Source organism: Clarias gariepinus, chromosome 12 (genome assembly GCF_024256425.1).
Source record: "Clarias gariepinus isolate MV-2021 ecotype Netherlands chromosome 12, CGAR_prim_01v2, whole genome shotgun sequence".
NCBI classification, from domain to species: domain Eukaryota; kingdom Metazoa; phylum Chordata; class Actinopteri; order Siluriformes; family Clariidae; genus Clarias; species Clarias gariepinus.
This window is the reverse complement of record NC_071111.1, coordinates 2303179-2317628: the sequence shown is the minus strand read 5'-3', so window position 1 is coordinate 2317628 and position 14450 is coordinate 2303179. Positions and strand designations below refer to the sequence as shown.

At 43.7% G+C, this 14450-nt stretch overlaps 1 protein-coding gene across 1 annotated transcript in view; it reads left to right on the top strand.

Moving 5' to 3' along the window:
- Window positions 1-14450, top strand: part of LOC128533933 (scavenger receptor cysteine-rich type 1 protein M130-like) — a 48765-nt gene that overhangs the window by 31721 nt on the left and 2594 nt on the right. Inside the window, exons 15-16 of the mRNA XM_053508168.1 lie at window positions 12488-12550; window positions 12650-12712. Coding sequence (XP_053364143.1) covers window positions 12488-12550; window positions 12650-12712 — 126 coding nt within the window. The remainder of the gene's footprint in view (window positions 1-12487; window positions 12551-12649; window positions 12713-14450) is intronic.

Sequence of the window (14450 nt, the reverse complement as noted above, 5' to 3'; positions counted from 1 at the left end):
AACTGCACGTAGTAGCGGATAAAATCAAGTAAAACATTGTAGTTAAACAAATTTATAATCACAGAACTAAAATGACAGTACAAATGTAAAATTCAAATTAAATTCAATCTTATTAGGATCAAATTTAAACAAAATAAATGTTAATACAGTGAGCCTTTGGATTTTATCACGTGTAATTAGAAAAGACGTGTGTAGGGTTTTGTGTCGTCTTATATCTTGTGTTCTTTAAATTTGTAGTAGATTTATTAACTGAAATAAATGATCATAAAATTATAACATTGTCAGAACGTTCTACTGCGTCAGCTGATGTTGGTCATTTAGCCCCGCTTGTGTTTTTGCGTTATTATAAGAATGAAATGCAGTAGGCTGTTATGATCTGTAACGGATTCGACCCATGTTGCACAAGCGGCACCATAAAGCACGAACACGAGGCGAGGTCTTACGGGAAAAGGTTAATTTATTTAGGTAAAATGGGGAAGGAAAGTGTTGGAGGAAGAATGGAAAGAATGGGATAAGGTTGTGCATGTGCAGTTCCGGGGGCTGTGCCACACTGGCATGCGGGCACACAGCTGGCGCTAAGTGTTGGTGCGCGGAGTGGCAGAACTGAGCGGCCGCGCTTCTCCCGCTGTCGATGGACGGCGCGAGTCCTCGCTGACGCAAAAACCTAACACAAATGTCCTCGCAGCCTTTTCCTCTTCAGCAGCGGGGCTGCGAAGGCGGGCACGGTGCGGGAGTGAAGATGCCGCGGGAGCTCGTGCAGCTCTTTCTCGCGCTGTCCTCAGCGAGGAGATCAAAGGGAAAATTCTAGTGTCCTTGTTTAAAGTCCCTGGGGCGCGTCACATCGCCCCACTGACATGCTTCTTTCATATTCTCCATCACATCACGTACTTCCCAGACCTCGGACAAAACTCCGCACCTTGCTTTTATAATGCGGAGCAAGCCCGAGATCATATTATCGTTAATTATCGCCAGCCGGCACGAATAGGGCTCATAATTGTCTTTAACTTGTATTTCATAAGGTTTTCCAAGCGGTGGTACAGCGCAACGGGAGTCATCATTTACTATTAAACATTATTATAAACAAATTCAAATTCAAATTTTATTTGTCACACACAGTCATACACAGTACGAAATGTAGTGAAATGCTTACACGACCGCAGTGACCTTAAAAAGAGAATTAAAACTTATAAGTAATAAATATCAATAGAAGAAATATGATAGAAAATTTAAATAAAAATTTAACTAGAAAAAATAGAACCTGAAAATAGAAATATATTGTACACATAGAACTATAATGGTGTGCAAATATGCATAGAAAAGTGACTTTGTGCAGGTTCTGAAAGTGACTTTGTGTAATGGTCCAGAATGTAAATGTGAACATGTAGTGTAGATGTGATGTGCATGGAGTTGTCCATAGTGTCCATTGATGTATAAAGATTGATTGATTGATTGTGAGAATTGTGAAAATATTGTGTTAGTTTTGCCTAGTGGTGTGGTTGAGAGACCTTATCGCCTGCGGGAAGAAGCTCCTCCTCAGTCTCTCTGTGTTGGCCCTCAGGGAGCGGAATCGCTTCCCAGACCGCAACAGAGTAAACAGTCCATTGTTGGGATGGCTGAGGTCCTTCACGACCTTCCTGGCCTTGGTCCAGCACCGCTTGGTGTAGATTGAGTGCAGGTCAGGGAGCTCGATGCGGATGATGCGCTCAGCTGATCGCACCACCCTCTGTAGAGCTCGTCTGTCCTGCATGGTGCTGTTCCCAAACCAGGTCGTGATGTTTCCCATCAGGATGCTCTCTATGGTGCAGGAGTAGAAATTCCTGAGCACCTTGGAGGGCAGTCTAAAGTCTCTCAAGCGTCTGAGTTGGTACAGACGCTGCCGGGCCTTTTTTACCACGGTGTTGATGTGACAGGACCATGTCAGGTCCTGCGTGATGTGAACACCGAGGTATCTGAAGCTGTCCACTCTCTCCACTGGGCTCCTGTTAATGATGGGGGTCTGGTAGTTCCTCTCCTGCTTTGTACTGAAGTCCACTATCAGCTCCTTTGTCTTGCTGACGTTCAGGAGGAGATTATTTTTCTGGCACCAGTTCTCCAGATTTCCAACCTCCTCCAGGTAGGCCGTCTCATCGTTGTTGGTGATCAGGCCCACCACGACAGTGTCGTCAGCAAACTTGACGGTGGTGGAGTTGGTAGTGGCCACGCAGTCAGAGGTGTACAGAGAGTACAGCAGGGGGCTCAGAACACAACCCTGGGGGGCTCCAGTACTGAGAGTGATGGAGGCTGAGACATGGCCGCCCATCCTTACTGCCTGTGGTCTGCCAGTCAGAAAATTGGAGATCCACTGACACATGGATGAGCTGAGTCCCAGGTGCTCCAGCTTGGTGGTAAGTGTGGAAGGAATTATGGTATTAAATGCAGAGCTGTAGTCGATGAAGAGCATTTTCACATAATTCCCCCTCCGAGTGTCCAGGTGAGTGAGAGATGTATGGAGGAGATGTGAGATTGCATCGTCCGTGGAACGGTTTGGACGGTATGCAATCTGTAGTGGGTCCAGTGTGTCTGGTAGCGAAGAAATGATGAAGTCTCTGACCAGGCGTTCAAAGCACTTCATCACTACTGAAGTGAGGGCTACAGGGCGATAATCATTGAGGGAAGCAGGATGAGGTTTCTTTGGGACAGGAACAATAATGGACTCTTTAAAGCATGTGGGGATCACCGACTGAGATAAAGAGATGTTGAATATCTCAGTGAACACAGGTGCTAGCTGGTCTGCGCAGGCTTTGAGAATATGGCCTGAGATGCCGTCTGGTCCTGCTGCTTTCCTGGTGTTCAGTCTCTTGAAGGCTCTCCTCACGTCGTGCTCGGTGATGATGAAAGCGCTTCCGGTGCTGGCAGTGACTTCCTGTCTGCAGCCATTAGCGCCGCTAGCATTAGCATCGCTAGCGTCTTTAGCTGCAGCCTCGAAGCAAGCATAGAAAGTGTTCAGCTCGTCTGCCAGAGTCACGTCTGCGTTTATCATACCGGATGTTGGTGCTTTATAATCCGTTATTGTCCTTAATCCCTGCCACAGGCTCCTAGAGTCACTCTGTTGGAGTTGTGACTCTAGTTTCCTCCCGTAGCGCTGCTTCGCCTCTTTCACCGCCTTCCGGACGCTGTATGACGCAGCCTTGTATGGTTCCATGTCCCCCGACGCAAGTCCCGTGTTGTAGGCAGCGGTGCGAGATTTCAGAGCGTCGCGGATGGTTTTATCCACCCACGGCTTCTGGTTGGGAAACGTTTTAATAGTCTTTTTCTCTACGGTATCATCCGCTAGTTTCCCGATGAATCCCACAACCGCTTCCGTAAACACGCTGACGTCACCATCGGAGCTGTTTCTGAACATGTCCCAGTCTGCGTCATCGAGTGCGTCCTGTAACGCGGCCACCGATTGGTCCGTCCAGCGCGCGACCTCCCTCTGAACCGGAACTTCCTGTTTCAGCCTTTGTTTGTATTTTGGCATGAGGAAGATGGCGGCGTGGTCGGATTTACCAAACGGAGGGCGAGATTGTGCCTTGTAACCGTCCTTGACTGTGGTGTAGCAATGATCCAGTGTCCTTTCGCCCCTGGTGGGGCAGGTGATATGCTGATAAAAGTTCGGCGCTGCGCGTTTGAGGTTGGCACTATTAAAGTCCCCCGCCACAATAAGCGCAGCGTCCCGGTGTTGTGTTTGTTGCTGTGTGAGTGCCTCATGCAGCTCGCATAAGGCAGTGTCCGTGTCCGCTTGTGGTGGAATATAAACGGCGCTGATTATGACCGATGTAAACCCCCGAGGAAGGTAAAAAGGACGACACATGATGGACAGTAGTTCCAGGTTGGGTGAGCAGGAGCGTGTGAGAGGAACAACGCTCGCGCTGTTGCACCAGCTGCTGTTCACCATTAAACACACGCCGCCTCCCCTTGACTTCCCCGAGTCCCGCGTCCTGTCCATGCGGTGAACCGAGAAGAACTCGGCTGGCTGGATGGCGTGGTCCGGCACCGCTGGGTTCAGCCATGTCTCGGTGAAGCAGAGGAGATTGCAGTCCCGAATGTCTCTCTGGAACTTTATCCTGGCCCTGAGGTCATCAAGCTTGTTTTCCAGTGACTGGACGTTGGCGAGCAGGATGCTAGGCAGAGGTGTGCGGTGTGCACGGGCTCTCAGCCTGTTCCTGACGCCGGCTCGTTTCCCTCGGGGCCGCCGCTTCGCATCGCGTCCTTTGTTTTCCCTCAGGATCTCACTCGGCCAGCTCGGATCCGGAGTTAAAAACGTCGAATTGTGAGTACATTGTATACCAATAGAAACAAGAGTGTCTCTATCATAACTAATGTACCCCATGGTGGTAATTTGACTGGTTTTAAAACGGTAAAAACTAACTTAAAGAACGAAAACAAAGAAAATCTGGTCGGAGCAGTCGTGACTGCAGCCGACCTCACCGGCGCCATCTTAAAACCTAACCTTTATGCAAAACTTTATGCGTGCGATTAAGCGCTGATTCTACGTAGGAAAGTAAAGAAGAGGATCATGATGCTCAACATTCCGGAGACCAAACCCCATTTAAATTAAATTAACAAATATTGCAATAAAAATTGCCCACGTTTAAAAAAGCATTTTTATTTAGATTATAAAAAATAATCCTGCATCTATTTTAGGTGTTCCAGCTGCCACTGTTCTAGAATTCAAATTAAATCAAATCTTATTAGGATCAAATTCTAGCACAATAAATGTTAACACAGTGAGCCTTTAGATTTTATCACTCGTAATTAGAAAAGAAGCGTGTAGGGTTTTGTGTCATCTTATTTTTTGTGTTCTTTATATTTATAGTAGATTTATTAACTGAAATAAATGACCATAAAATTAGATGTCGGTCTTTCAGCCCCGCTTGTGTTTTTGCGTTATTATAAGAATGAAATGCAGTAGACTGTAATGATTTGTAAGGGGTTCGACCCATGTTACCCAAACGACTCAGTTCAGATGTAAGTAAATGGATAGAAAGTAAATGGCTGTGCTGTTTGGGGGAGGGAGGTGCTAATGATTTGGTCAGCTCTGTGTGTGTGTGTGTGTGTGTGTGAGAGAGAGAGAGAGAGGGGTGTCGCGGTGGTTGATTATTCAGTGAAACAAAGGCTCAGCTGAAAAATGTTAGGCACATCAGTCACTTAACCCCCAATAAAAGGTATTTAGTTGTAATATAACAGATGCGCACTAAATACCAAACCTAAACCAGGCACAAGGATTAATAAAACAAGATAGCCCCCATACCCGTTTTTTTTATATAAAAATACCAAAGAAGATTATTGTGTATAGAATGATTAAAAACAATGCAATTTACGCTATTATAAGGAAAATCTCAAATTCTTCCATTCCAAGAATTAAAAAGGCAACAATGTTAACTTTAGAATCTAGAATCCAGAAGATTAAAATTACACAAATTTAAATCACTGAAAGTCAGCCTCAGATTCAAGAGGTTTTTTATAGTGGGGAGAAGTGCATTTCAGTTCCTCTGAATGTATAGGTGAGAACAGCCGATTCACACCTGGGGAGGGTGAATAATTTGTATTTGAAATGTTGTCTGGCATTGTAAAGCACTATAGTGACACTAAAAGAACAACCCAGGATTAATAGGAATTATTATACTGCATAATTATAATTTAGCACAAAAAAATTCCTCGCGCTCGGGAAAACTATGCGTGCGGATGAGCCAATTAGACTTTAGGAAATTAAAGCGGAGGGTTTTTATTTAGACTATAAAAAAAATAACCTGCGTCTTTTTTTAGGCGTGCCAGCTGCCACTTTTTAGTTAGAAGTTTTTAATACAAATCTAATAATGCCCACATGACATGACGGAATAAAGGCACGGCTTATTATGATCCTGGGCTTGCACCCCGCGCTATAAAATACTTAGGGTTTGTTGGGTTACAGTGGATTTTACTACGCGGTGTAAGTGCAATGGCCATTCGTCTGCTCACGCTGACTCTGCTCTCCGCGGATGACCGGTTGTGATTTTAAAACTTAATGATTTTGTAAATGTTTGAAAGCAAATAAGGTGCGCTGTTGTGTATTGTTTTTGGTGAACTTAAGCGCGTCAGAAAATAAACGCAAACGTTTTTTTAAATGGTCAAAGTCAGTCTGCTTGCTGTTTTTCCGACGCATCCATAATCAAACTTCATGGAAAACTTCATGAGTGCTGATTTAGACTATGGAGTAAATTAAAGAGGAGAATCACGATGCCGAATCGAAGTCCTGAGCCCAAACCTCATTTAAATTAAATTAAATTAACAAATATTATAAGTAAAAAAACAACAGCCCATGTTTAGAAACCGTTTATAAATTCTTTCCGACATGAGTTGGCCCGGTGTTATGCGCAGAGCGCCGGGAGATTTCCTGAAGTTTCGAAATCGCGGGGCATTTTTTTCTAAATAGATGCTATCTTTAATAACTGATGGAGGTTTTGAGCTGTATACACACGCATTCCTGCCTAAACAACTCTTAAAACTACACCTGTGACACAATAACAGTAATATTTCGAACAGTCTGCAGGCTGATATTTGGAGAAACGAAAGAATAATGAATAAACCAGTTGTTGGGTCAAAATAACCCAACCAGGTGTTCATTTGAAACTACATCTCATATGAGCCAACATGAGCAACCCAACAATGTGTTTAAAGTACCTAAAATAATCCAGAACTTAAATAACAATAAACAGATACAGAGATACGCTGTATAACAGTCACAATTGTATTTACTGCAACGAGCGAAAATGTCACTTTGCGCCACCTGGCGGCCATTTTAGGAATACTTTAAAATGCAACTGATTTATTTTGGCCGCTGACGTTTTTACACGGCGGTGAGCGCGACGGTAATAACCATTCCAATTGATCAACTACTGTAGCTTGTTTGGATTGTTATTGTTTTACTCTGCATTTCACTTCCTCCGTGATACGTTGTTGTCTTTCCAGTAGTGAATAGGCTGTGTGGTTGGGTGTTGGAGGATGATTAATGAGCCCTTCGGGTGGCCCTTTTAGTTGCTGACCCATTGTGAGCTCTGCAGGCGTCTTTCCAGTAGTTTCCTGTTGGGCTGTATTGATAGCGAATCTTAGTTCTGGTAACCATTGGTCCCAGTGATGGTCCCCGACGTATGAAGCTATCATCATTTTTAAAGTTCTGTTTACTCTTTCCTCTTAAAGATTTCCTCTTTTAGCACTTTCACCAGTTTTGGCGTCTTTACATCCCTGAGGGGAAACATTTCCACCCATTTGGTGAAATAATCTACCACCACCAGAAGATATTCATTTTGCCTTTTACTTCGGGGAAAAGGACCCATGATGTCCAATCCCACGGCGTGTCCTGGCTCTGGAACCTCCGTGCTCTGTAGTAGCCCACTGGGTCTAGTGTTTTCCGTTTTATATTGTTGACATACGCTGCATGTTCTCACATAGTGCCAGACGTCTTTCCGCACCGTGGGACACCATGCCACATCTAGTAACCTCAGCAGGGTTTTTAGTTGCCCCAGGTGTCCTCCCAAAGGGATTGTCATGATAGTAGTGTAAAAAAGTTTTTTATTAATGACTGGGGGACAACTAGCTGAAATTTCTCTCCGTGTCTCACTGGTACCCGGCGACATAACGCCCCTTGGTGACGTTCGAAAGAGACCCTCTGCTCTCGTGTGCTTTGTGGCTGGTCTTTCGAGAGCAGTTTCGTGATGGTAGGGTCCTTATGCTGGGCTTGAGTTATCTCTCACAGGTCGTTTGGTAAGTCGGATGAACATTAAGTGGTCGTGATGGCAAGACATGGAGGGGTGCCCACTTTTAACGGCAGGGGCGCCTGGGATAACGCATCCGGTTCCAGATTTAAGCAGCCTTTTCTATGATGCACTGTAAAAACGAACTGTTGTAGGCGTAACGTCCATCGGGATAGACGAGAGCTGGTTTTCAGGCAGTTGAAGGCCCATGACAGTGCGGCATGGTCGGTAAAGACCTCGAAAGCGCGATAGTGCCTCCATTTTTCTACAGCCCAGACCACGGCCAAACACTCCTTTTCTGATGTGGAGTAATTCTGCTCAGCTCCTCTCAATATTCGTGAGGCGTAAGCTACTGCTTATTCTCCTTCTGCTGAAGTTTGGGTGAGGATGGCTTCCAGGCCCACTTCGCTGGTGTCCGTGTGTAATTGGAACGGCAGATTTAGGTTTGGTTGTAATAGTACTGGTGGGTTTTGAAGTACGTGTTTAATGACATCCATGCTGTTCTGGCATTCTTCGGTCCACTCCCATTTTACTCCCTTCCTTTTTAAATTATTTAATGGAGCTGTTATGTTTGCAAAGTAGGGAATGAACTTGTGAGACCCTGAAAACGTTGAAGAGATTTTAAGTCTTGAGGAGGAGGATATTCTGCCACCGTCTTTGTATTCTCGGGGTCTAACTGCACACCTTCTTCAGAGATGACATGACCAAGGAACTTTAGCCGCCTTTTGAAGAAATGATACTTCTTCATGTTGAGGGATAGATTGGCTTGGGTTAGTCTGGAAAATACTGCGTTGAGATGCATCCTATGTTGTTTTAGTGATTGTGAATAAATAATGATGTCATCTATATAGACAAAGCAATATTTCCCCCTTAGATCCGCCAAGACTTTCTCCATCAGGCGTTGGAACATTGCAGCTGCATTTCTGAGTCTGTGGGGCATGGACCGGAATTGAAACAGACCTTTCGTAGTGATGAAGGCGGTCTACTCACAGCTGTTTCGCTCCATCTCCACCTGCCAGTAACCCGATTGCAGATCCAATGTTGAGAACCAGGAGGCGCCATCCAGTGATTCAATGATGGCGTTTTTTAATGGCATCAGATATGCATCAGGTTTGGTCTTGCTGTTCAACTTTCTGAAATCTACACAGAAACGGTAAGTCCCATCGGGTTTAGGTACTAACACAACAGGTGATGACCATGACGAACATGAAGGTTCGATGATGTTGTCCTTTAGCATCTGGTCGATATGATCTTCTATTATTTTCTTCTTTAAGGGTGATACTCTGTATGCTCTGGATCTAAATGGGGTGTCGTCAGATAAAGTGATTTTGTGTTTCTCTAATGCTGTTTTTCCTAAGATGTTGGAGGTGGTGCGGGGCCAAGCGGCCATTAGTTTCAGCAGCTCCTCTTCATTGTCGGTGTCCCAGAATGTCACACTTTCTGTGTTTTCCCCCGCGCATAGTAGATCATCAGGAGTCACAGGTAAGGCGAGATACAGATTGGCCGTCGCCAGGAGATGAGTGTGTCTTCTTTGAGCGGACGTAGATGGCGCAGAGTGGGGTTGGGACGTTATAAAGGGATAATAAGAGACTCCCTCCTCTGTTTTCAGCCCGTACTCCCCACGTGCGACGTCCAAGGTGGCTCTCTCGTGGCTTTTAAGAAGTCCAGCCCCACGATCAAAGGGAAGGCCAGGTGAGAGTTGCTCATGATGTAAGTGTCCAGCCCACATTCAATAGAGTGCCAGATGTAATGGAGCCTTCTCTGGGTTTGCGCCTGGTGTGTTTTTCCATCAGCCATAACAAACTTCTGAGGAGAAGGAACATCACACCTGACCTCCTGTTCGCAGAGCTGCCTCCATAGATGTTCCCTCATCAGCGTGTAGGAGCTTTTTGTATCGACCACAGCATTCACCTTCCTTCCTTGCACTGTTACGGGAACCAGGAGAAGTGAAGGAGTTGCCAGAGGTTGAGCAATGGAGAGTCCCGCTGCGTGCTTTAAAGGAACTCGCTCACCTGCCTTCTTATGACTCTTTTCCTTGTTGTGCTGAGAGTCCACCTTCTGCCAGTAGTCTTTGGAGCTCTTGCAGTCTTTTTCCACCCTAGAACCTATCTTCACAAGCTGTTCCACGGTGTTCACTGTTCCTCACCGACATCCTGCCACTCTTGGGTTGATGTTATTCAGGATTCGGCCCACTAGTTCTTCCTTGGAGATATCAGGCTTCCACTTCATACAGAGGGCACGGTAGTCAAAGGCGAAGTCTCTAAGGCGTTGACTAGGCTGCTGTACCAGAGACCTTAAGTTTTCTTCAACTTCCGTGAGGTAGTCATCAGGTAAGAAAGCAGCCATAAATGCCTGTTTAAAAGACTTCCAGTCCTTCACCTTGCCTTTCTCTGCCTTCCACCAGCTCCGAGCAGGTCCTCGTAGCATCGTGCTTAGGGTTACTAGCAGTTCTGGGCTGGGCAGTGGTCTGATCTCCAGATAGTTTTCACACTGTTCGATGAAGTTAAGTACATCCGCCGTCTCTGAAGCGTCGCCAAAGGCTGGAAACTCCAGGCGGATGGGTGGTTGACCATAAAAGGAAAAAGAAGAGGGTGAAACTGAGGAGGTAAGATGAGCAGAAGAGTGTGGTTGAACACAAGGAGGAATGTCGTATGTTTCATGACTGCTTATGTGCTTTACCTTTGCCGTAGATGCTGTGATCGCCGTGCTGGGAGAATGTAGAACAGGAGATTGGGGAGATGCAGGGGTGTAGGCCTGTAACCTTTGGATGGTGGGCGTACTCGTGAGCCGCAGTTTTTTCATCTGGTTTTCCCAGATTACGTCACGTCGCAGAAAACAGTCAGTGACAGCTCTTTCCAGTTTCTCTAGGGCCTCTTGGCAGTAGCACTCAAGCCCTTCTAAGCTAGCGTCCACTGCGTCCCAAAAACTGGTTTCTCTGTTCAGACTGCTGTTTATGGATTGTCTAAAATCCTGCTCCAATGTGTTTACTTTGTTTGTAAGCGCCACCATATCCTCCTTGCATTGATTTAGTTCAGTTTGCATTGCATGCATAACATTAATATCAGACACATCATCATCATCATTATCATCCTCATGTCTGTCAGTAAATAGTACTAAATAGTAAACTAATCAATGATGTTGTTTTAGCTGTAGGGTTAAGGCGTGTAACAAATGCATCATCTACATCCCCCAGCACATTATTAGCTACAGCAAGGTCGGCCTTCACGGCACCACTAGCATTAGCAATGTTAGCGTCCATTTTGTTCTGCCAAGACACACAAAACCGGAAAATACCCGAAAATATAGATTCCCCGTTAGTACGGGCCACCACTATGTAACGCTTGGGTTTAATTAAACCACTAGTTACTTTGCTACGGGGTCGAGAATCAAAATACGGGTTTTTAAACAACACTTCCAGTATTGCGCAATCGAGGCAGGACAAGTAAAGACACGACACAATAACTAGGTATAAACCAAACCAAAGTGTATTAAACAAAACAAACCAACCAACAAACAAACAAGGTGCACCAAAACCAATATATACAAAATATATACAAATATAAACAATGTGTGTGATGTATGCAGGTGTGTGAGTGCGTGTATGATTGTCCAGAGTCAATGTTATTGCAGTGTGTGAAATGATGCACGGGAGAGATTGGCTCGGCCTCACCGGTATAGATGACAAATCCGGGAGCTCGAGTAACGAAACGAGAGGTGAATTGTTAGTGTCTACGAGGAATAATCCAACCAGGGATAAATACTCCTTTTGAACCATCCAACAAACGCTCTCTCAAAAAAGCAGCGCGCTTTTAAACTTCTGCAGAAGGACCAGTCTCATACAGCAAACAGTTGCAGCATGGAGAAAGGTGATCTCTTTCTACCAGCTGACCTATTTATACACAAACATCTCTGTTAACATAATCAACGCCCGTACATGAAGTTCCTACCTTCAAACTCATGATCCAGACCAGATGTCCATACCTTATCATTTATTCAGGAAGAACTACAATCAGGTTGTTTTTGTTCTGTCCTCTGCCTTGTGTTTCTAGACTTCGACAAACAAGTTTAAAACTTCTATAGTGTACGTGGCACAATCATTAATACATAATTAAAATGTGACTTTTCCATTACAATGTCTATACCTGCCCATTTACAAGAAGCGTCAGGGCGCGCTTGAGAGTGGACGAAGGAATTTCACGATTCCAGATTCACGCATAAGCCCCAGGAATGCGCTGCAGCTCGAAGCTTCTCTTAAGAAATGCGAGCCGCGCAAAGCACTTTAATCGAAACAGAAAGTGCAGAGATCGCGCTCCGATATGGATTTATCACACATGGAGGGACATCTCGTTTAAAACTGCCATATCGGTGAGTTAAGCACTTTCTTATCTTGCTGGTTTACACACAGACACACAATACACAACTAGGCTGTCATGAAGACCAAAGATCTGAGGAATGTTCCGGTTTACTATTTATAACCTGCAGGTTCGGCTCATCAGATGACGGCACCTGACCGAGATTATATAAGCCAAAATTTGGCGTGTTTGATACACACATGCTTCACAACCGGCAACACGAAAAGATGTTCCCCATAGAGTTTTTTCACGCAGCATCAAGTATAGCATTTGAAAGGGAACAGTGTGTTTATTGGTTTGTGTGTAGTGACATTTTTGACACAGTGTACAAACTGCCCCTTCAGTAAACTTTAAATCTCTTTAAATCTCTGTGTTTTGGTGTAGAGGATGAAGCTGAGAATTATGATGAGGCCATTACAGCTGATCAGAAGTCAGTTATACTGACAGGTATGATAATAATGTGACAGTGTTGCATCCACAAGCATCCAAATGATCATTAATGACATTCATCTGGATTTAATAGCTTTTATCTCTACATTCTGACAGAGGACGTGTCCGAGAACTATGATGATGCAGTTACGGCTGAAACAAACACAAACATCACCACAGGTCAGGGAGTTTCTCTGTTATTAAAAAAATCCCCTTAAACATTTCTATAATAAACTTTAAACAATGTGCTGCTGAATTCTGCATTCTGATTGATGTTGATTAATTTTCTATAACAGCAGCTCTGACATACTGCAGCTGTAAATCACAGGTTTATATTAATGCACTCGTTCCACTACATTATGGTTTCTATAGTAACAGCTCATCCACAGGGACGTGTACAGCAGACGCTCCACATTAACTGATGAAAAACAAACACACAACAAAAAAGTCTTGCTATAAGTGTAGTAAAGTGTAGCTCCAAGAGCTCACAGTGCTGAGACGCTAAATGCTGATTAACATCAACATCTCGTCTGCTGCATTTGACAGAAGTCACACTCACATCTAAAAGAACTCAACAATTCTGAATGTGGGGAATTAATTCATGCATTTCATTTTAAATAATCACACATACTTTTTAACGTAAAGTTTAATTAAGTTTTATTTTTTTACCTTCTTATGATATATATTTATTTATTTTTATAATGCTGCTGCAATACAAGTCACACCCACATCTAAAACAATCAGAAGTAAATAATGTAATTGTCATTAATAAAATTACGTCTGTAATTTTATGTTACAGTCCTTAAATTTATTTGTTGAAATACCAATAGTTTAATACCATTTTCCATTAATTAATTATTAGAATTAGTGCCCCATCCGCTGTGTGGCCCACAAGTGGCACCATCACGTTCTATAGAGTAGACCAGCTTCAGAAGGTTCTAGATTTGACAAGAGCCAAGAGTTAAGTGATGCACTGAGTCAGAAACCCAGGACACAGTAGTAAAATTTAACTATTTATATTTACTAATTAAGGGTGTGTATGGTTAACAAACATCACAAAGGGAACGCAATTTACACCACAATGTTTTTAAAGAGAACTCTAGTGATGCATTCAATATGTAACTAAATTAATTAAATAAATAAATAAATAAATAAATAAATAAAAGAGTGCACACATAAAGAAAATAAAACCGGCCCGGGTCAACTACAGTCTTAGTGCTCCACTTTGGATCATCACACGAATTTCCATTCGGTTCGTTATTGTGTGTGGACACAATCCTTCCTACCGCACTTGAAGATCAATCAACTTGATAGTATCTTATGGGCTCGTCATCCATGACAGGGAAAAGTAATCCAAGGAATCAATTCGAAAAGGTTCTGGGTCCAGTCTTGACTAAAAACCTGACCTATAGATATGGTCAGAATCCCCAAAATCAATTCACCAATTAAATATTACAATGGCTTATGGCACTGGTTGAACTACTGACAACAAAGTAAAATGCAATAAAAAACATAAAATATCATAAAGCTTAGGTTAAATAATAATAATATAAATCATTCACAACAGTAATACAATGTGACGTAGATGTACATCACTCAGAAAAATAGATGCCACATGTTATCATTAACACCGGTGACATTAAACACGTGGCTTAGCATCGGACAATTAGCTTAGCAACTAGCAAGTCTCCAGGCTGCTGTCCACGCTAGAGCAATACAAACCAGTAGACTGTTAACATGTTAGACCCTCACTGTTGCACTCATCAGATAAATGTCATCACATTTAACTCCAGGAACAATTTGCTATGATTTGCTCCTAATCGTGAGGGAAAAAACACAAATCCATTCGCTTCTTCAAGTCTAGAAAGTTCCAGCGCTGCGCGCGCGTTCTTTTGACCTTTCACCCAATAGGGACAGA